At 45.3% G+C, this 22,744-nt stretch overlaps 1 protein-coding gene and 1 long non-coding RNA gene across 2 annotated transcripts; one reads left to right on the top strand and one right to left on the bottom strand.

The window, feature by feature from the left end:
* The first annotated feature begins 3,971 nt into the window (after window positions 1-3,971).
* On the top strand, window positions 3,972-7,303 carry rhcga (Rh family, C glycoprotein a). The gene is made up of 11 exons (XM_029145275.3): window positions 3,972-4,223; window positions 4,423-4,615; window positions 4,767-4,917; window positions 4,992-5,139; window positions 5,225-5,391; window positions 5,483-5,620; window positions 5,715-5,851; window positions 5,941-6,065; window positions 6,274-6,347; window positions 6,469-6,542; window positions 6,617-7,303. The coding sequence occupies exons 1-11, from the start codon at window positions 4,016-4,018 to the stop codon at window positions 6,648-6,650; spliced, it is 1,449 nt and encodes a 482-aa protein (XP_029001108.1). The 5' UTR covers window positions 3,972-4,015; the 3' UTR covers window positions 6,651-7,303.
* A 7,768-nt stretch (window positions 7,304-15,071) lies between these two features.
* LOC121202133 (uncharacterized) lies at window positions 15,072-22,215 on the bottom strand. The gene is made up of 2 exons (XR_005897484.1): window positions 20,767-22,215; window positions 15,072-15,366 (listed from the first exon to the last, which is right to left on the bottom strand). It is a non-coding gene; the product is annotated as an uncharacterized LOC121202133 (long non-coding RNA).
* Between the last annotated feature and the right edge of the window lie 529 nt (window positions 22,216-22,744).

Raw genomic sequence — 22,744 nt, 5'->3', positions numbered from 1 at the left:
GACTGTGCTAAACGAGGCTCTGACAGCTTAATCGCTGGTGTAAACCCTCACTACTGGAACAGCCGGTGATGAACGCTTACATTATTACACAACAGACGTTGTCTCGCCCTCAAATACCTTGGCTCAGTGTCAGAGTGGAGGTTTCCAACCATTGTTCATCAAACAGTCTTCCTAAACTGTGTTCAGTGCGGATTACAATCACTAATCCCTTGTTCGGAGGTATTAACACCTGTTGCTCATATGAATGTGAAGCTGGTTCTGAGCATCATTAGGTATCACTAATTGTTGTGACTATTCAGGGTTTGACATACTGTAGTGGAGGCTTCTTTAAAGTTACTGTAAGCCCATTAAAGCGAAGGCAAACCTGGGAAGCTTCCAGTTACGCTGCAGACTCGCTATCTGAGCATCATCAGCAGGCGTGGCCGCGCCGCTCGGGGCCCATGCGCCTGGCGCTGCGACTGACACGTGGGGTCAATGAACCTTTTAGTAATTGAAACCGTCCGACCGGTCGAGCACGTTCCGGTGCGTTGGGTTGTCACAGCATCGCACCATGTTGATGCCTGCCTTTACTTTTGCTTGTCTCCACGGGAACAAACAGGAATCCTGGACAGATTAATTGAATATTTAATTAAAATGTAATTAAAATGCCAACTCAAATCAAGTCATATATTATAAATAATACACGTACGTAGACATATAGGTGGCCTGGTTGGTTGCACGGTCACAAGGTCAATCCCACTGGGCTCCAGGTTTGAGTACGACACTAGGGCCAGTAAAGGCTTTGTTTTCAGCATAAAGTTTGTATTGTACAGACAATGACAGAGCCATGACTTAAACACAAGTCAAAGCGTACCAGTCACTGGCTAAATGTCAGAACAAGAAACTTGAAAGGTTGACAAACAAAACAAATGAAAAGTACTTTATTTAATCTGTTATTTAATTTTTTAGACTTAATTCAACTATTTTCTTAATTAGATTAAATATAGTTTTATTATAAAAAAAATTTTTTTCTGCACAAAGTTCAAAAGTTTTTAAAATAATGTAAATAATATGTAAAAAAACAGCTGAAGAACTGTAGCACCGGCTGCTCCAGTTGGTCCCCACGGAGCTGCTTGTTCTGCTGCGTCGTACGTGAGAACCCGCAGAGTAACATTAATTACTGTATATGAACTAAGCTCATACAGAGTAAAAGCACCAAGAGTTTGGAACCCAGGGATTCAGGAAGAAGGACGATGAGGTTGAGGAGGTCCTGCACTGATCTGGACCTGCCTGTTTCACCTCCACCTCCATGTGCAGCCAGAATAAGAGCACTGACACTGATGAAGACAGTGGAGTTCCTCTCCAGTGGCTCCAGTCTGAGCTCTGTTCCAGCTGAGCAGTGGATCAGAACCTGTGTGGAAGCAGCTGCATTTGATTGCTGTTCCTCAGTTTGTGTGGGGATGATTGTAGACACAAAGCTTCAACAGTACCAGACAACGACTCACCACACGTTTACACACGGTACAAATGTTACTGCTGCTACTGGCAACCAGAGCTTTGAGTTAATTATTAATCATAAAATGTCAAATTGAAAGCAAACTATGAGATGATATAGTTTTATTAAATGATACAAGTAATATATTTATTTAAATTTATTTTATATGTAAGGAGTCAGAACTAGAACTCTGACTCAATACAAGTCAGAGCACTCTGTGCTTGATGGTGGTCACGCTCACTGGCAGCAGGTTACAGGCGTCAGAGATCTCTTAGGTTGTTAACTCACAATTTTTTGTTTAATCCTAAATCTGGAGAATTGATTCGAAGGGGAGAAATTTTCAATTACGTTTCAATTTAGATATAAGTTTACATTTTAATTGACATTTCAACTAGAGCAGCAATAAAAAAACAATACACGATATAAAAAAACAACAACAAAGCAAAAATAACAAAGAACAATACCTGACTAGAGAAGAGGCTTCAGCCCGTATCAGCTGATCGCATCTGCCGCTGGACGAGTGCGCTCGTGTGCGTTTGCATGTGCACAGAGTCACCTGTGGAGCTGTGTGCAGGCGTGTGACTCCTCCTCATCGTTTCCCATGCGCCTGAACCCGGACCCGTGAGGATCCATGTGCTCGGCCACCGGCGCCGGTGTCTCCTGTGCAGATCTCAACGTTGATGCTATCGGGCGTCGCATCGCCGTCAGGAGAGTGCCATTGTCTGCGGCCTAGCGCTCCGCCATCTCCAGCATCTGGCTGCCCGCGCCGTTGTGCTCCCTGGGACACTATTCACGCTCATCATTATCAGCCCTAATGACTTACCAACTATATATATTAGTCCATTTGAATGGGGCTGTCGTGAAGGTAGGACGATTAACGAGATACAGACAAACCGTTTCAATTTTGGAAAAAAGTTAAACTTAACTTTTGACCTTTGTGAGTGTGTATGAGGTGTATATGAGTACAAATGAGTCATATAGATGAAGTACTGTAGCTTCAGACCGTGTGTGTGGTTTGTGCGATGGCCTTCATCGCCTGTAGGAAATCCACAGTTAGCGTGGAGGCCATAAAGGTCAGAGAGGTGCCAGCGTTCTGTGTGAATGGCTGCCAACCACTGACCCGTGTCTCACTTACCTGTATGTGTGGTATCTCTTCAGTGGCATCACTTCGGCACCACGACTCCGCACCGTGTGACAGAGGACATAGCACGGATGCCTGGCGCCGATAGCATCTTGCTCACATGGTCACATGCTCAGCCTACCTGAACAATGCTCTGATGTCACTGCGGGGCCTCGACCTCGGTTCGGCTGAGAGGCAGACGCTCACTGACCAGCCACTCAAAACACGCAGTTTCTTCCAGATATTAAGTATTTCCTTTGAAGCAGCCGTCGGGATCGTTCCATGCAGTTCATTCTAATAATGACATTTCTTGCCTGGTTCTGACCAATTATTCAAATACAAATTTAGATTTGAATTTACTTCAACTGAAATTTGTAATTGAGCAATTGTGTTTCTTTTTATTTTCTTATCATCACAGTTACTCCACAGGTGCCTCAGCCCTGTTACTTCTCATCACTGCTGCCACATCAGCCAAAACGAGTCAGTAAAAGTTCACACCACACGTTTCCTGCAAACACAAGCCAACGGCGCAAGCTTCAAAAGGCTTGTCTTTATAGACGAATGAGTCCACTGCTAAATGTACTGTGTATTAGCTTATTTCTTTTTGTCTTTGCAAACAATCTTGGTGCAACAAAACGTTGCGATGAAAATTATGCTTCAATAAAGTGATCTGAAAGAACTACTGTAAACAATAGTCTGTCACACCTTGCAAATCTTATCATACAGGAATCTCACCACTGGTGTTTCTGTCTTATGTAACACGTGGAGGAGGACTCGCATCATCTCATCATGAAGATTGAATGAGATAAGATGTGAAGAATGTTCTCAGCCACGGCGCTGTGACAAAGCCTCCGGCCCCTATCATCGGCAGCACAACGTGCCTCTTACTTGGAATATCGTCTTCAGGTGATGGCTGAGATAGCTCAACGCCAGCAGAACAAAGGCACGCGTGATTTGTAGGAAAAGAATGTTTGAACGAGCAGCATGAGAGGAGTGACACGTATTGTAATGAAAATGACCTTGTTAAACTTTTATTTGGGCGCTAAGGAGTGCGGCGGTGGCTCCAGAGGTGGTCATGAGTGACTCTGGGGCTCAGGACTGGGTTTTCTGTCACCGGCTCGTCTCACACACTGATGCACTGTAGCTCCTCTCCTCAGGGTCAAATCAGCCCTGAACATCTGAACCTTTCATCTTGCAGGTCAGGACGTTGCAGTGAATTGCAACACACCGAGCTAATTCCGAACATAGTAGTGAAGAATGTCGTCCCCCTCGGACGCTCGGGGCGTAGCGACTGTTAGATAACGCCTCGCTCGCCCTATCGGCGCGCGGGACCGGGACCGCGCCCCTCTTCCCATCCGCATAAATACGCCGGAGCAGAGCCGGGGGTCATCCGGCTGCACGGGCACCACCGCGGCGTCGCCATGGGGAACTGCTTCTTCAGCCAGAACAAGAGCACCAACGTGCGCGTCAGCCTGCCGGCCGTGTGCTTCGTGTGGGAGATGGCCATGGTGGTGCTCTTTGGGATATTCGTGAGGTACAACTACGAAGCGGACGCGCACTGGGAGGACTACAGAAAGAGCCACAACATCAGCAGCGACATCGAGAACGACTTCTACTACCGCTACCCCAGTGAGTACGAGATGCTGGGAGGAGGAAATGCACAGCGGGAAATCCAGCATATCCTCACATTCAGAGAAAGGAATCAAAGTCGATTGAATCGTTCTGTAGGAAGAAAAGCTTCTGCGCTTCTGTTTCACCCCCTTCGAGCCGAGCTCATGCCACCGGCTCGACACCAATAATTATGAGTGCTTTACGGCTCTTCCTCCAGGCTTCCAGGACGTCCACGTCATGATCTTCGTCGGCTTCGGCTTCCTCATGACGTTCCTGAAGCGCTACAGCTTCGGCGGCGTGGGCTTCTCCTTCCTGATCGCCGCCTTCGGCCTGCAGTGGGCCCTGCTCATGCAGGGCTGGTTCCACTCCCTGGACCCGGCCACCGGGCAGATCAAGATCGGAATTGAAAAGTCAGTCTCCTCTGTAACTTCCCCGTCGTCGTCAGTGTTATGTAACTTCCTGCTCTGAACGCACAGGCCACGCCTCAACATGCTCTCGACCTTTTGACCTTTGACTGTTTGCTCCTTGAACTCACATTTCTTTCCCCCCCCCCCCCAACAGCTTGATCAACGCAGACTTCTGCTGCGCCGGCTCGCTGATCGCCTACGGCGCCCTCCTGGGCAAAGTGAGCCCCGTCCAGATGATGGTGGTCACCCTGTTCGGGGTCACGCTGTATTCTGTGGAGGAGTACATCATCCTCAACCTCCTGCACGTGAGTCCCAGCACACGGCCTCCGCTGTTGGTCGCTCCAGTGTTCACAGCAGTGGAATCTCGGTGTGTGCACAGTGCAGAGACGCCGGTGGCTCCATGGTCATTCACACCTTCGGCGGCTACTACGGTCTGGCCATCTCCTGGATCCTCTACCGCCCCCACCTGAAGAGGAGCGGGCACCTCAACGGCTCCGTCTACCACTCCGACGTGTTCGCGATGATCGGTGAGCGCGCGGACGCGGGCCTTTGCTGCCTCAGCACCCCCCGTCTCCGCGACCGTCTTCACGCCACGCTCGTCTCTCCCCTCAGGCACTCTGTTCCTGTGGATGTTCTGGCCCAGTTTCAACTCGGCCATCGCCAACCACGGCGACGGGCAGCTCCGAGCGGCCATAAACACCTACGTCTCGCTGGCGGCCTGCGTGGTCACCGCTGTGGGCGTCTCCAGTCTGACCAAGAAAGGGGGAAAGCTGGACATGGTAATGCCGCGGTGCCCCTGAAGGCCACACGCGGGCCGAGGCTCTGGCTCGGACGCGGCTCCTCACGGCTCCCGTGCTGTTTGTGTGACAGGTGCACGTCCAGAACGCCACGCTGGCCGGCGGCGTCGCCATGGGAGCGGCAGCCGAGTTCATGATCTCCCCCTACGGCGCCTTGATCGTGGGCTTCTTCTGTGGCATCATCTCCACCCTGGGCTTCGCGTATGTTACGGTGAGTCAATGCAAACCTTTGGTCTCACAGAACTGAAATAAATAAATTACTAAATAAATCGGACACTTTGTGCGACTGCTGGTCTCTTCCTCAGCCCTTCTTAGAGAAGCGCCTCAAGCTCCAGGACACGTGCGGCGTCCACAACCTGCACGCGGTGCCGGGGATGCTGGGCGGCTTCGTGGCCGCCATCACCGCGGCGTTCGCCAGCGAAGCCGTCTACAGCAAAACCGGGTGCGTGAGCGCGCAGCTGCGCTGCCTCCGTTCAGTCCCGACGCTCAGCCTTTGACTGTTGTCTCTGCCTCGTCTCTCTTTCCGCCCAGGCTGGACAACACGTTTGGCTTCCAGGGCAGCTACGCGGGCCGATCTACGGGGACACAGGGAGCCTACCAGGCTGCCGGCACGTGTGTGGCCATCGCATTTGGGATCGTTGGAGGAGCAGCTGTCGGTGAGTTGATTGTAATGTAATGTAATCAAACACAAGTAACAGAATGAAGTGATAATGAAGTGTTAATGATGCAACTACAGTTTAAAATTGCTACGATGACAAAGTGTCTTAGATATTGTTTCCAAAAACTTAACAGTTTTTAAATGCATGAGGACAGTATTTAATATTGAGATCTTTTATTTAAAGCCCCCTCGTTCTCTTCTTACAGGGCTCATCCTGAAGCTGCCCATCTGGGGCGACCCTGCTGATGACTACTGCTTTGATGATGAAGCTTATTGGGAGGTAGGAACACGTTTCCACCACTAGGCGGTGCTGTTACCCTTTCATTACCATGACAACGTTTTGAAGCCTTGAGCCTCACACCCCTTACGTTAATGGATCGGATCCCACCTGCTGCTTTCAGGTTCCTGAGGATGAGGAGGGCATTCCTCCAGTTCTGGAGTACAACAACCACATGGCACATAAACAACAAGAAATGTAGGTTGGATCACAGTCACTCATTTATTTTAACTCATGGGTTCGTTGTTAATTGTAAATGTCTCTGTTGACAGGGGTGAGTCAACCTTCAACATTGAGCAAAGTTAAAGCCTCTCAGCGGGAGATCAAACCATTTTATGCAGCTGTGAAATACCAGTAATTTATACAGAAGACAAGCCCACAAACGGGATGCTCCATATAAACAATGAGCATGTATACACAGTGACAGATGCTTCATGAATCCACACAGTATGAAACAGCACAACTAATGTTGCATAATTTGAGAGCTGTTGAGTGAATCTGATTTTTTAACAACTTTGACTTTGGATTCTTTCTTCTAATAGAAGGCATTTATGGATTTTCACCAATTATCATTTTAAAAGTGTTTGTAAACTGCATGTGATGAGTATTGCACTTTCTACAGTATGTGTTTGTTGGGTAAATTACCTAACAAGAAGGATGTTTTATGGTAGCTATGAAACAGCTTCCAACAATGAAGGGCCTGTGTGTTGAGCTTTGCCTATTATTATACTATTTAAAGTAATACTTATACAAAGTCTTTTAGTCTCAAATTTTTATTAGATAATAGTTAGATTGAAATGTTAGTCTTAGATAGACGTGTATTTACTACATCAGCTCTCTTTTTGTGAATACATAATTAACTTATTCATTGAAAACACTGAAAAAGCTTTTCCTTGTATTTGTATTAGATAATTAAAATTGTAAGCAATTGGTTCTTGAATAAATATTATATATATGAATTACTGTACCTCAACATTATTGTGAACATGATGAAACGTCTTGGGATCTGGAACCTCTCACTTTCCCACATAATCACAAGGTTTTAACCTAAACTTATCAGTGACCATCACATCTATCCAGCCATTATAAGAACGCTTCAACCACAAAGATATACACTGGACTGGAGTCAGTAACTGTAGACAAACATTTAATACTGGTTTAAAGTTTCAATCATTATAAATTATGTGACAGTCAGGACTCTTATTTTGACATGGCAGATTCAAACAATAATGTTCTATCAATTACCACTAAATGACAGAGCTCCTTGGATGATTGGGTTTGACTGAAGGTGGGCGTCTGGGGGAAGTGCCGGCCTCCGTCTCTGAGTTGCTCGTTGCTTCGCTCCCGTCCCTCTAGACCTTCTATTGTGATGCTAATGAGGCCCGGACAGGCCAGTCAATAGGGTCACTTCCTGACATTAGTGAACTCTAAACACACAGGCTGGACACAGGCTTTGTGTCGGCCTTGTGAGGTTGGCTGGTGGCAGAAGCTTTATTGAGTGGAGAGGTCCGTAAACGGCCTGATGGGCTTTAACGAGTTAACAGTTGTGGCCGAGGTCAAACACCTCAGTGGCCGGATTAGCCTAGCTATTTAGCATTAGACATATTTATTTCCCACAGTGTAGTTGTTTGGTTGGTTCAAAGTGCAAAGCCACAGGTTTGTGTTTGAATTTGTCATCACACAATAGTGACGCACGTTTATTATATTAACTTAATTAAGAGTTTCTTGGATATTTTGCACATCAGGAAACATCTGCAAAAGGTTATGACTACGTGTGCTTATTATATAATATAACCCCATGTATTTATGAAAACACAAAATATTAGATGTGATGAAGATTGATACATGGAGAACAACAGCCACACACACATTTGAGAACATGATCCAGCAGCATCAGATCACTAACAGAGTATTTGCTTAAGTTACTTCATAGAAAGGCCTCGCTAGGACATGATGCCGAGGGAGAGTGGACGCAGCGCCTCTTGTGAATCATATGATCCCGGGGAGAGTGTTTGTGAAACCACTTGGTCTGCTATTGTCCTCCTGTGACCGGCCTCCTCTGAAAAGCTGCAGAAAGCCTGTAATCAGATTAAAGGTTGCTGGGAAGGGGGGGGGGTGAGTTTTGAGGAATAGCGAAGAGGTTGTAGAAGTTCTCTAATCAGTACCTGCCATTGAAGTGCCGAAGAGGGGCTAAATAATGCAGCAGGAGGGGAGGCGAGAGTGAAGCTGGGGGACAAATTGGCCTGTTGTTGCAGGGGGATAATGGGACAATGAGGGAGGGGAGTATAATCAGTGAGTATAGAGTGCAGCAGAATAGGTGCAATGGGGAAAGGAGGAGACGGAGGACCTGCAAAGGCAGTGGCCTTGTCCCATCCTGCCCTGGCAATTATATCAGCTTTGTGAGCTGATTGGAGCGGGCTGCAGAGTCCATCTGGGCTCGTAGACGGACGCAGCAACCTGCGTGTTCTCACTGTCCTCGGACCCCGGTGGGCTGAACAGAACCCGTCAGCGCACAGGACAGTGACACTTACAGCTTGAGGCTGACGCTGTCCTTTTAGACCGTATGTAAGTTGTTCTGATGGTGAACCTGCTCACCGTCCGTCCCTCACACGACGTCTCAGTGAGCGCCGTTCAAACGTCCATCGCCTGAAAACCCGGCGTCCCCGAGGGCCGACCGCTTCATTCAGCCGACAGCAGTCCGTTTGTTGGGGTCAAAGAGGAAAGTCTCGGGGGGGGGGGGACGACCTCTCAGCCGGTGCTGCTGAGCAGGAGAACCAGAGGAATCACTATTCATAGCTGCTGTGCTTTGATTTGGGCACAAAGGCCACTGGTTTCCTGCCTGGGGTGAAAGCTGCAGAAATCAGAGCAGCTTTAAAGCTCATACGCACTGAGCGCTCTGGCTAATTAGGTGCTCCACCTGCCCCTGAGCTCTAATTAGTGGATAGGAGATAGTGTTTGATTATTGTGATTAAAAAAACATTTATGCTTGTTTATTGCATGCTGCCATTGTTTGCATGTAAATGAACATGTTGGCACAGTTACAGTGTCACGCTTTCTTTGGATAATGGTTCAAATACAGAACATTTATCCACGGATCCTGCTACTAAATATATTCAGTTTACTGGCTGCATCTGTTTGAACTTTGTAGACAAGTGTAAACAAGACTAAATACACTTTGAGCTCAAGAGTCGAGTAGATGTGAAGCAGCAGCTTTCGTTCCTCTCATGTTATTAGTTTCTGTCCCTGCTGCTTAATTATTCCTTTGTAATTATTCCACTGGAGGACGTTTCACTTCACTGCTTGCTTTTCAAATCAGCTGCTAAATAAAAGTTTCAAGAGTCAAAAAACCCATTTATTTTTTCCTTTATTTAGGCCTGAGACGATATTTTCTCTGGAACATAAACAGTATTAAAAGCAGCCCACGCTCTGTGTGTAACCCGCTGCTGTCAGAGTCTGAACTGTGGAAACCTCCAGCTGTTTGGGATATTGTGACTGACAGGGCCGTGGCACGGCCGTACGGAGACGATGAGCTGCTTTTACAGTACGTGCGTGATTTTTCCTGCTGCTGAGCTGATTTCGACCGTTCAGTTCACAGACGATCCATCCAGCGGCTGAAACGCTGACGAAAGCCTAAGCAGAGCGGTAGCTGCCGCTAATGAGACAGAGAGAGGAGGCAGCACACTCACACGTCAAACTGGACAAACGCGAAGGAGGGAAAGTCATGGAAAAAAGGAGGGAAAAAAGCAAACGGGGGACGGGAAGGAGGGGAGAGGAATGATTCTCCTGGGAAGGGAGGGTGTTTGGGTGAAAAGCAACAGCATATGTATTGTTGGAGGCCCTGACTCGCCACCCTGGAGAGCTCCCTGTTCCCACGGTTTGCTCAACAAACAAATGCACCCCCCTCCCAACACACACACACACACACACACACACACACACACACACACACACACACACACACACACACACACACACACACACCAGCATGCACCCGCACGCAGCGGTGATGTCATTAATTACCATCAAAATGAGCATGACAGCAAGCAAGTGTGCGTGCGTCTGCCAGCGAGGCTTTGTGTGTGTGTGTGTGTGTGTGTGTGTGTGTGTGTGTGTGTGTGTGTGTGTGTGTGTGTGTGTGTAAGGGAGACAGAGGGAGATGTAGGCAACGAGAAAGAAAGAGACCATTGTCCATCCTGAAATAAAGAAATCTCCACTGAAGCATTGTAAATGGAAAAGGCAGAAAAATGGACCAAATTCGAGGATCTTTGAGTGAGAGCTGCGCTGTCACATCTCATCAGAGCCCCACAAAACCTGATGCGCACACATTGCCCTGCCTGGATACAGGGACACACTGTGGCTCTGTGATTGTGTGCTGTCCTGATGAAGCTCACGCCTGTTCCCCCTCAGCCTCACAGGCACATGCGGGCTTTGCACACACAGCCCTTGTTTGTGTGTTTGCACATTTTTATGTCAACAGCGAACGCAACTGTCTAGTGTTTTGTGCGTTATTATTCAGGTCCGGATGTAAAGGATGCACCGTTTGATGCACGCGGGAGTTAATGCATAAAATTAGACACTTAATATGAGTTACGTTCTTGTTATGTTCTTGTGTTTATAAAGTTTTACATCTGCAACTCCTGACAAATGAGTCTCTGTTCACACTGCACACACTAAATAAACCTAAACTTGACAGCGTCAGCAGGTGAACCCCTAAACTTAAAGCTGTTGTTGATTTCTTCATCCTCATAAAAATCATCATCCTACAGTAAGCGTCTATTCATCCACTGATCCACTGATCGTTTCCATCCAGCAGATTCAGACGTTGCTGAAGGCTTTGCCCACAGACACAAACGGTAAAGGTCGCACAATCACACACGTCCCGAGGAATCCGTCTGATACACGATTAATACGTGAATACTTCCAAAGGCGATCTCCTGGGCTGGTTTTTGTGGTTTGGCTGAAGCACAGCACAGACGTGACCTGGCTGTTAAAGCGGACGAGCACAGAATGGAGCGATTCAGCGTAAAACGCTGGATCCTCAACTCACCCCGCTACCAAAGGTCCTGTTGGCATACATTGGTTTGCTGCATACATGGGCTTTTCTAACCTAACGATTAAAAAGGAAGAAAGGATCAATGAATTCTGAATATGTAAATATCTACTTGTGTGTGTGACGGATCATTGTGTGGACCTTCGTCAGAGATCATTAGGCTGTTTTTCAGTGGGCCCCACTAAGCTCTGCTTGTGCAGTGAACCAGGCTGGAGACTGAGATTATTGTCGAATGTGCAGCCATGAATGCATGGGATTCCACCTCATCAGAGTTTGCACAGATAATTGCTACTATTTGATCTCGACTATCTGAAAGGAAGCCGTGTTAATTAGAAGCTTTCATTGGAAGAAACAAATGCACGCTTTGTTGTGGTGCACAAATCTCGGCTCTCGGGGGCTCGTGGATCTGCGGGGCCACCGTCGTTGTGTGTCCTGAACTCTGATGAGTTCGTTTCTGGACCTGCTGCATCTCTGTCTTTGGGAAATTATCCATGTGCTCCCATCCTCCACGCTGGCCGGGCAAGTAAAACAATGCAGAGCATTGAAGACGTGAGATGGACGGTTGGAAGTCATTTACTCTGAGTTGTATTATATGTGCTCAACATGCTGCCAAACCTCATCACCACAGCTTATTATCTGTTACTGGGATTTATCTTGATTTTCAAAATATGACTGCATGCATCTGTGTGTAACGTATAACTGATATACGCTACATAACCTTATCTGCCATCTAATAATAATGTTAATGATTATCATTATTATTAACATGAATGCACGCAAAAAGGCATAAACTAAATAAAACACATGCTGCTGCTTTGCGTCCAGCAGGTGGCGCCACTGTGGCAATGACAGAATCTGGTCGTTCACGCTGAAGCACGCATTCCTCAAGGCCCCATTAGTTTCCTTTCCCCGCGCTGCAGTTAACAACTGCATCTTTATATGTGTCTGCTTTACGGCTGTGGTGTTCCATTCACATGCTGTGGTAATGGTTCAAACAGATTTACAGATGCAACAATCATCTAAACGCGCCAGTGCGTGACAAAAGAATGTGCACAGGTCAAATATTTTATACAGGAGGAATTTACTTTTTCCAAAACTATCAATTTGTGTTTGGCAAAATATAAACTAGATACTGTACAAGGTCTGTCAGCAGCATGTGCGTTTGCATGGCAAACAAACCTGTGGCTGGAATAAAATCTGGCCTAAGCATTAATACAGTTCAGATGAAAAAACAAAAGGTTCTTCAAACACTGAACATTAAACATTAAACAGACTGATTCATCAGACTTCCTTTCTGTTGCTGCAGAACCTCTTTAGCTCGGTTTGTGGTGGGCACTTAAGTGATTGTGCTGGCATTTAAAACACAATTTCTTCCCGCTTCCTCATCGCTTTGTGTTACACATAGACTGACAGCTGTGAAGCGTGGAGCTGACGGAAACAAGCAAAATAACAACAGGTGCAGAATTACAAAAATATCATCCAACAAATAAAAATATGACTTCACAGCTTTTATTAAGACACCATTATTTTTTAGCCATCTGTCCTTCAGATCCATTTTTTCCTCCCAATTCAAAAGACTGAATAATTAAAGCAAAACCCTTTTTCTAATCTCGTGGAATCGAGGCTCATTTAGCTGGTAAAAAGGGGCTTGTGGAGCTGCAGCAGCTCCCTAATTTTGGCATGTAAGAAGTAGCGCTGATGAGGTGAGAAGAAGAGAAGGCCTAAAACAAACTGTAGAGGGTCTCCAGAAAACAGCCAGGGGCTTAAGATATATTAAATTACCATGATTGGGACTTAAGGCATGGTTAAATCCTGTTTGAGAGGCTGGGGAGCCCCAGTGCAGTGCTATTCATGTGTGGGGATTGGGTCAATAGGTTGGGGAAGTTCACAGGACCTGATTCTATTATTATGCAAACACAGAGTAGAAGATCTAAAGCTCACTGAGCTGGAAGATATAAATAACTGGACAATCATCTGCAGCCTCCACAGACGTAGACGTGGTCCACAGCTGCCTGCTCATCATTCATGAGCTACAGTCTGAGGTCTTACTTCAGAATGTACGCAATGATGCCACATTAGTCACGTTCAAATAAATGAGGTTATATTCAGTCTCTGTGATAAAAGCACTGGCTAGTCTCCAGACTAATAAATGGTAAGTGATGGTTTATTTGTGGATAACAAGCGTAGGTAAAACTTGACTTTGATCTCTGCAGCATCGTCTGGAAATCAATTTCTCAGCCCTGGTGAATGATGCGACCTCCCGCGACTCCTAGTACAATAGACAACATCTATCTCTATCTGATGACAAGTAGAAAATCTGAGTAGAATTAATGAATGAATGAATACACACTGAGTGCCGTGAGAGCGAGCACCTGCAGCCGCGGCTCCTGCGGGCGGAGGCAGCCTCACGTGCAGCCTTCAGACCCGCCGGTGTCGGTGGGACTGATTTCGTCTCATGAGCGTTAAATAGAGCCGACGTTGTCTCAGGCATCGCCTGCAGACTTTCCATCCCGGACGCGGACGACCGCTGCCAGTCAGCCGCCACAACGTAAACGAGCTCACGCACTGATGCAAGGATCTGTCTGGAACCTGGTGTTCAATAAGGTCAAAGTCAAGCCAGTCGCCTTTTCCTGCACCAAACTCTAAAAAGGCAACTCTCTCCAACTGGAGAAACACATAGATTCATATTGTTAAATAAATAAATAGTAACATCTAAAAAAGTTCTTTCGGTGCTTTGTGTTTGTAGTGTAACATTTGTTATTTGTTTGACTCCTGGGGACATCACTTAATAAATCACCTCACAGAAGTCACTAATCACACAGGCAACAATCCTAAACAACTTAATGGAACAAATCATAAAAAATAATAGCATGGCATTAAACGGTGCTTGGATGTTGAAATTGTAGACAGTAATGTCGATTAAACATCATCTCTTAAAGCATTACTAAGCTCAGGAGATCTGGTTTTATAGCATTATTTTAATTCTCTTCAAATGTCCATTAATAAAGAATTGGACCAGAAAAGAAAACGAATCAAACAATCTTCGTCAAAGCCCAAACCGGAAGAACCAGATCCGGGGGCACGCACGTGTCTGCGGGCTTGTGTCGGGTCAAGTTCGGTCCCAGGAGAGAGAGAGGTCACGACTCCTTGTGTCCGGCAGCGGCCTGACGCTGTCCGGACGCGAGGTCTTCCCAGCGGGAGCGACAGTGAAGGGATTCACAGGGGACACGTGGATCTGTCCACCGGAGAGACGCACCGATCACTTTATGGTCGGGTATGAGCGCGACAAACACCAGTTTTGACAATTTTTAATTAATTATTTCACTTGCATAATATTTTCATTAAACTATTTTTTTTAATTGGGAGGCGACGTTCGACACAGTGAACATTTTTATCCCCGTCGTCCTGTTACTGTCTCGTTTGACGTCGGATGTAACAATTATGTCCGTTTTCCCTCCCATTGTCTGTTCACTTATTGCTGTGGCAGGTTGTATCAGTGAGTATTGTGAATCAAAACGTTTCTCTTAGTCTGAAGTCGTGGTATTTTTAAGGAAAAGCAGCACAGATGCTGTTTTATAAGAAGAAACAGAAGGTGTGACTTGTTTTAGTTCACTGCCTCTGTCCAAGGTCCTGACAGGAGCCAACGTTTTAACCACCTAAATAACGACACAGTCGTGTTTCCTGGTTAATTATTTTATTGAGTATAGATTATTTTAATAATAATAATTTTATTCTGCACACTGACACAATTAGCTGTTGTAACAACACAAATACAACACAAATAACCCAGAGCCCAAGTGGTAACAGTGAAGCACAACTATATATTACAGAAATCCTAAATCATTTCAAATCACTGTCCTTTGTATGTGCACAGTTTGTGACGAGTCAAACACAAACTTCTCAGTCTGAATCTGTGACTGGCAGTGACGCAGCCTCCACAGCCGCCGGCGTCGGCATCGGTCCAGTCCGTCCCTGCAAACACACAAAACCAGAACAACACAAGAAATTAAAATTAACATCCCACTGGAAAGTCTTTGTTTGCCGACATTTTTAAAACACACCCGTTTACAACATTCTTCAACCGGTTGCGTCATCTGAGTGCATGTAACTCTTGTCAAATGAAATTCAGGTGGGAGCTGGATGTGAGATCAGCCCTGCAGCCATGCTGCTGCCAGATTCACCAAATTATATATAAAGAGGTTCCTGGACAATTTAATCCCACTGGGAGACATGCTAGGGCTCTTTCTTTGCCAATTTTCACCCTCTCTCTTATTCAAACCTCCTCTTTCTTCTTGAAGCGCCACAATGCAGGATCGTGCTTTCTTTTTTTCCCATGTTCCCTTATATCTTTGCTCAGTATGGCTGCCACCCCAAGCCTCTTAGACAGCATGCAGTTTATGCAAATCACCAGCCTTTCATGCTCAAAGTTGAATGAGACCTCAACAAAATCTCTCTCTCTCTTTCTCTCCCCCACACACACACACACACACACACACACACACACACACACACACACACACACACACACACACACACACACACACACACACACACACACACACAGTGACTCAGTTTGAAAACACGTGATCGTCCTTCTCGCTCCATGTTTTGTTTAAGTCCTTTACTTGATTACACAGTACAGATTGGCATAATTAAGCGAGGTATAGTGTGTGTGAACATATGTACATGCCTGCGTGTGGGGTGAGTGGGTGTGTGGGGTGTGTGGGTGGGGGGATGAAAGTGCAGGTGAGGAGTGATGGAGGTTAGGAGAATAGCAGAGTGTGTGTGTGAGGATGATGAATGTGAAATTCTTAGTGTTCCCAGGGTCTGGGTGGTGTTTGAAAGGCCCTGGGGGGCGAGGGGGGGGGGGGGTGGTTGGGTCGTGCCCAGCTGTTGGGGGGAACCTGAGTCTCTCACTCTCTCGCTCTGACAGGCTGTCCTTTTCACCAGCACATAGTCGGGCCGTCCGGCCTGCTGCCATAACAACGCCTCTGACCCGCCGTCGCAGTAATGCCACGCAGTCACGGGCGGAGGGGGAGACGGGGGGGAGGAGGAGGGGTCGGCTTCGACAGCAGTGAATGAAGAGTTCAGACATGTCTGCCCCGGTGAACTTGAACTTGACTGACTTGTCTGATGGGAGAGAAATCAATCCTGACACACTTAGCCCTGCAATTAAGTTTAACAATAACTAGATGTTTTATATGAACCTGTAAATTCTGTTCTGTTAATCATTTTAATATATATTATATAAAAAAAATGTAAAATAAGGACAATAAAAATAATTTCGTTTGGTAATAAATTGATCTAATAATAAAATATATACAAAATATGTAGCATTTATTTAATATATTGAACAATCACTGTGAGAACTGAGAGCTGAGATAATCAATAAAAACTCTGCTTATAATGTTCACATTCAGCATTTATCTCCATCTGTGCTCGTCCCAGTTTGCTCCAGCCTAAAGCCGGGGCATGACAGCCGGTCCACGTCGGGGGTCTTAGCCGCTCAGACCCGCTCCACCTTGGGGGAAAAAGCAGCCGTGAAAGGTCCCCTGTCGCTGCTACAAAGCCGGGAACAAGCGGGATAATGGGGTTTATCCCCAGATTACGTCAGGATCGCGGCTGCAGGACTGCAGGAACGGAAAACACGCAGCGCCCACTCACCCTCATCCCTGCTCCACACAGGTGCGACTGTTGGACCCGGTGGGACCCGGAGAGCAGAACCTGGGTATGAGTAGCTGCATGCATTAACACAGGTATCCAACCAGAAACTAAAGATTCTGAGCTGTGGCTCGTTATAAAAACTAGCTTGTCTTGAATACTGTAGAATCAGGGAAATCAGTTCCACATCATCTTATCATAACTAAAGAGAGACTTGTACTAATGAGTCCCAATAAGGTTAAAATATAAAAGAGAAATGTTGCACTGATCCTCCTGCTGATCTGGACCAAGCGGGTTCGCGAAGGCTGCGGCCTTTTCACTTTGACTGTGATCAGACACGGTCAGACATAAAGAGGCAGGAAGACAAAGGGGCACAACTTTTTCCAGGAGACACTGGTGCGGCTGCGGCGCTAATGCAGACATCTGCCACTGTCTGGACTGGATCCTCTGGACCGGCCCGGCGCAGCAGCCTCTCGCGCACACAACCATGGGAAACAGAGGTGTCAGACCTTTGTCAAGTGCTCCTTTCACCAGGCGGCCATTGTGGAGCGGAGCCAGGATCAGAATGATAATGTGGACGCTGGCTACTGTTTATCAACAGGTCTGCTGCAGTGAAGGGCAGCGAGCGGCCGCCCGCGACCGGAGCGAGGGGAGAAACCACACAACTGCACGCGGTCGGTCAGTCCGTGCTCGTTTGTTTATGCAAAAAAGACTAAAAGCGAAGATAATGAGCTAATAACTCACAATTAGCTTTTGCACTAAGTGAATGTTAATGAATGGTGATAAATAAATGAATTCATGTTGTTTATTATCACAATGTGCTGGACTCATCGGTCACCCTGTTGCAGGCCTTCTACATAATTAAAGGTTTTGTGGTACAAAAAATATAAATACCCGTTCGCCATTTTCAGTCTCTTCTGGCAAATGAGTAAAACATGCTTGAATCTGTTTTAAACAGCTAATGAGGGCTAATGGTTTGCACAGGCTCTGGATTGGTGGCCAGACTGCGTTCTGCTGCGTGAGCTCATCTTATCGCCCAGCTTCACACGTGGCCCCTCCCCCCACCTGCCCGTCTAATTACAGCCTGCTCTAATAAAGAAACAGTTTTCCTCTCATTTCACAAACCACGGCACGGAAACAAACCCTTTGTCACAAAACTCTGTTTACGTAAACTCAAGCAAAGATTCTTAGTCAGAAGTCACGAGTTCATTCTACATTCATGGAATCAATGAACTTCAACATATTGAAGTTGGGCCGTATTAATGTCAATAATAAGGGACTGATATGATCGAAACGTTGGCAGAGTGGAGGCAGAGAGATGCTGGCACAGTTACTGTCTTATTTGGTCCTCTGGGCACAGCGTCGTCTTAGGTAGCACAGTTTAGATAGAGAGATTAACTCGATGAAATGACGTGACGCCATTATTTACAACTGTCCATAATTGAGGCTTTGGTTTGTGGCGCAGACACGCAGACAGCAGCAGATGGAGGCGCACGCGGGGGCCGCTGCGCCTTTAAATGCGCTCTCTGCTCCCCTCGTTTCTATGCAATTATGTTAATATGCAGAGCTTGTCTGTGTCCTATTCATTATCGGCCGGAGTTGCGTGATTGTTTCCTTTATTTTGCGCCACTGTGGGGCCGCTCTTTGTTTTTTGGCAGGCTCGCATTATGGCGCAGCGAAGGAGCGGCGGAGAGACCGACAGAGAGCGCTGACACCGGAAAACGACTGGGACCGACGCTCGTGGTTGCAGCGTGTTGATGTAGGAATGACGGTTCATTTCTCAGTTTTAATACTGCGGGGAAAAAACAGGCGTAGAACCTATAAGTAAGTAATCTATCATCGGTGTATGCAAATATCTCTAGCTGCGGAAAAAAAAGGTGAAATAACTCAGGTTCGTTCTTTTATTCATATTGAACCGTGCTGTTATAGAACAGTTCAAATCTGTCTGAAGTCTGAAAACAATGTATTTATGTTCAGGAGCATCAGAGCAGTGACAAAAGGACGTTCAGTAAAAGACTGAGCAGTTGGGCGAATGGTTTATTGTGTACAACAAATAATTTGTTTTGAAGGGAATAATTACAAAACGTGTTTCATTTTGGTAACTGTATTGTATCTTGATTAATTAGCTGCTGAATTGGCGGCCTCCCTGTAGAAAAGGTAACAGGCCCAGTCTTACACGTGCTACTTTCTTTCGCCTCATCCGTTTTTTACGCGCAAATTTATTGATTGTATTAATTAATTGATCTACGTCTGTTACTCATTTTAGGACCTGTATACATACTTTATTTCAATGAGAAATTATTCTGATTTGTTTTCATGTTGAGGATGAAGACTCACTGTTGCTACAATATTAAATAGTAAATATTGCATTCAATAACTCAGTATGAGTGTGTTTTACCTGTGCAGGACGTTTGCAGAGCAAATGCTGATGAGATGTTACAATTTCCTTACTTTTCCGGTTGTATTTAAAATAATTACTCAATAAAGGACTTGAAGGCACATGAGCACTTATCTTGAACTAATAAATGTCCTGTGTTCAAAAACTAGAATTGATTGTTTTTTTAACACAAAAGTGTTAATTTATGTACACATATTGGCATTGTCTCATGTTTATATTGAATTGAATAGAAACAAATAAAAAAATAGGGAGTTAAATAACTTAGATATTTTTACTTAAAGATGTCGAGATAAAGATGTCAGGATGAGCAAAATGAATGAGATGTGTGTTTTCATGCATGTGCTCATCACTCATTTTAGTTTTTTCTGTATGCTTGACTTCCAGGACTGAACAGTGGAATCTGTGAGGTGTCAGGTGTCCAGGAATGTCTACAGTCAGATTCACTGTGACCTGAAGGCCTCAGACTTCAATAATTAGTTAGTCGGGTCGCACCAGAGGAGACACGAGTAACAAGAGTTAAAACAGGAAGGTTTAAAGACAGCACAGGCTCTGACAGACAAATAACGAGGCACCAATTAATGCGGCCCTGCCCGTTTGTGCCAACACAACCATTTTAGAGGCAGCAGGGAGACTCCGTCAAGATGGCTTCCATATAGACAGGAGGGAGGCTAGGCTCAACCTGCACAGTCACACGCTTCAGTCACAGGAGGAGGCCTCCTAATTCACACAGAGGCACTTTAGGAAAAATGCTTTCTTTGAATTTTTAAATTTGTGGACAAATATATCAGCTGGATATTCTGTGTCTGTATGTGCAATGATGAACATTAGCCGTCAACATAAAGACTGAGATTGCCAGTGCATTTAAGGGGATTGGTGTGGTTTTCTTACAACAACTGAATAAATATTATAAACTGCAAAAACGTCTTTAAAGTTTTTTGCTGGGCCAAGTTTTACAGCAGTTGAGATGTAATTATAATACAATTATTAGGACAAAAAAAAAATTTATGTTTCAGTTCATAAAAAGAGTAAAGGTAGTTTGATCTTTACTCCTCTTATAAAAAAGTTTTATTTAGTCTATTTTTAATGAATATTCCACAAATTTGATTTATTATGACATACAATTAAGACATTCCTGCAAGATTTAAAGATGAAAATAAAAAATGTTTTTTAGGATATATTAAAATATAATAATTGATTGCATGCAATGAGACTGACTATAAATGCAGGTTTTACTTCTTCTAACCAATAGACAGAGACTTTTGAACTGACACTTGAGTTCAGTCTAACAAACAGTTCAGTTTGTGGTGACATACCTGAACATGCCCCGTCCTCCTCTGGGTGTGTTCCTCTTCATGTTTAGTTCGTTCAGGACGCGATGAGTCTGGAGGCCATTCCTACTTTCGGTTATCTAGCTTTATGACAGATGATGAACACTCATACAGCTAGATAACCAAAGAAAGGAACAGGCTCCTTGGCTACAAGAGCAAAATGAAAGTCTGAGGCTTCCTAGGAACAAAGAACAACATGACATTATTATTAGTAGAGCCTAACTAATATGAATAATTTTTGTAACTTACACTATAAGATCTGAAAACTTTCATAGTGAGCTGTGGTGAGATCCACATGTTGCAGTGCACATCACCACATCTTATTGTTTGATTGCTCCTTTTCCACCCACAGTGACTTAATAACATAACAAGGCCATGAAAAACATGCAGATTTTAATAATTACTAAATAAGATGTTCTTCTTTAAAGCCGAAGTTATTTTATTTGTGATTATCACGTTCAAATTACCATTAAATGTCTGCATTTCTCTACTGAATGTAGGTCTCTATTAGAAATATTGAACTATTTATTGAACATGTCATTATTTATCAGTCTCATACTAATTTGTAATGTCCCACTACTGGTCATTCTAGTGTAGACATTGTTTTATACGAGCTGCGCAGTTTTTATTATTTATGTTATAATCAACAAAATAACCTCATGATGAACTCACGCTTGTCTTTGTCACTGCGTCTGACGTCATTAGTCTTAATTGGGAAACAGATACACTAACAAGTCATTCGCCACTTCTTCAAGGGTGAAAGTCCGATTGCACAGCTTCGTTTGAAGGAAATCCACTTCACAGACACGAGTTGTGTTTATACTGTGTTTACTATAAATTTTAGAAAAGCAAGACGGCCTATTGAAGGTTGGTGGGTCTGAGTAGAACAGGCCTGATGGACAACAGCCCACCATTACTTTGTGTCGTTTTCAAATTTTTGACACTGGACCTGAATTAAACGCGATTGAATAAGTGCTGGTAATAAAACCTCACCCTGAAACAAGTCTAGATCTAGGCCAGTGGATCCGCAGGCTGAGAGTGGGCTGCGTTCATTAGGACAAGCCTGTGACCTGTGGCCACTAACCAAAGACCCTCCAAACACACAAACCCCCAAATACTCACTTTCCATCCACACGACCCCCTCGTTCACTGAGACTGAGTAACATCCGCACGTGGCAACGAGCAGCTGCAGCATCTTCCAGCCTCCAGATGTGCAGGACACGAGTTCTGTGCAGCCTCGCTTTGACAAACAGGTGAGCGCGCGGATCAGATGCGTACCTCCCACGCCATCTGCCGAGGCTGCGTGTCCACGGCGGTCTGACGATGAGAGGTCCTGCGCGTTTTTGTATCCGTGTGGCTCCGCCAGGAACGCGGCGCCTCGCGTGTTTCTCCGCGTGTCCTCCTTCAGTCCGCGGTCCCGAGGCTGCGCCGTGTTCCCCGTTAGACCATCCACTGATCTCCTCTCACCTCCTCGGTGCTTTTTTCTAAACGCTTCCTCCTCCTCCTGGCGGCGCTGACGTCACACCGACGGCCAGTTTCTGTCGTCCAATCGCACGCGGCCTCCGTGTGCGTGTATGTGCGCGTTTTCAGACGCTGCTATTCAGACGCAGCTTGTCATGTTTGTATTGTTCGCTGGTATTTCTGGTTTAATTTGAGCGACGGTATTTGTGTGATGTACGTTTAATATTTCGCTACAATCTCTTATAACGTTTGCTGACAAATTACGCACTTTAACTCTGCATCTGAGGAACTACAAGTTAAAACACATACAATTAAATAAAAAATACATAAAACAAAATTAATAATTGAAGTACAAAAGAATGAAGGAAGGTTAATTTCAGTAGTTGCATATTATGAAAGATGAGTGTCTTATATCATTTATTTATTACTTCTACAGGGAGAAATGCTTGCATGATCTGCCAGGAGTTGGAAATGTGTTATCAGCACATTTTCTTAAAGGAGA

Source organism: Betta splendens, chromosome 3 (assembly GCF_900634795.4).
Source record: "Betta splendens chromosome 3, fBetSpl5.4, whole genome shotgun sequence".
Classification (NCBI taxonomy): domain Eukaryota; kingdom Metazoa; phylum Chordata; class Actinopteri; order Anabantiformes; family Osphronemidae; genus Betta; species Betta splendens.
The sequence above is the reverse complement of the archived record's forward strand: the minus strand, read 5'-3'. Positions and strand labels throughout refer to the sequence as shown.

Bases quoted from the DNA above. Each gene is read 5' to 3' on its own strand.
- rhcga (XM_029145275.3), top strand. From the start codon at position 4,016: ATGGGGAACTGCTTCTTCAGCCAGAACAAGAGCACCAACGTGCGCGTC. The intron at 4,918-4,991 runs GTGAGTCCCAGC...GTGTGTGCACAG, and splicing joins TCATCCTCAACCTCCTGCAC to TGCAGAGACGCCGGTGGCTC. The intron at 5,852-5,940 runs GTGCGTGAGCGC...CTTTCCGCCCAG, and splicing joins GCCGTCTACAGCAAAACCGG to GCTGGACAACACGTTTGGCT.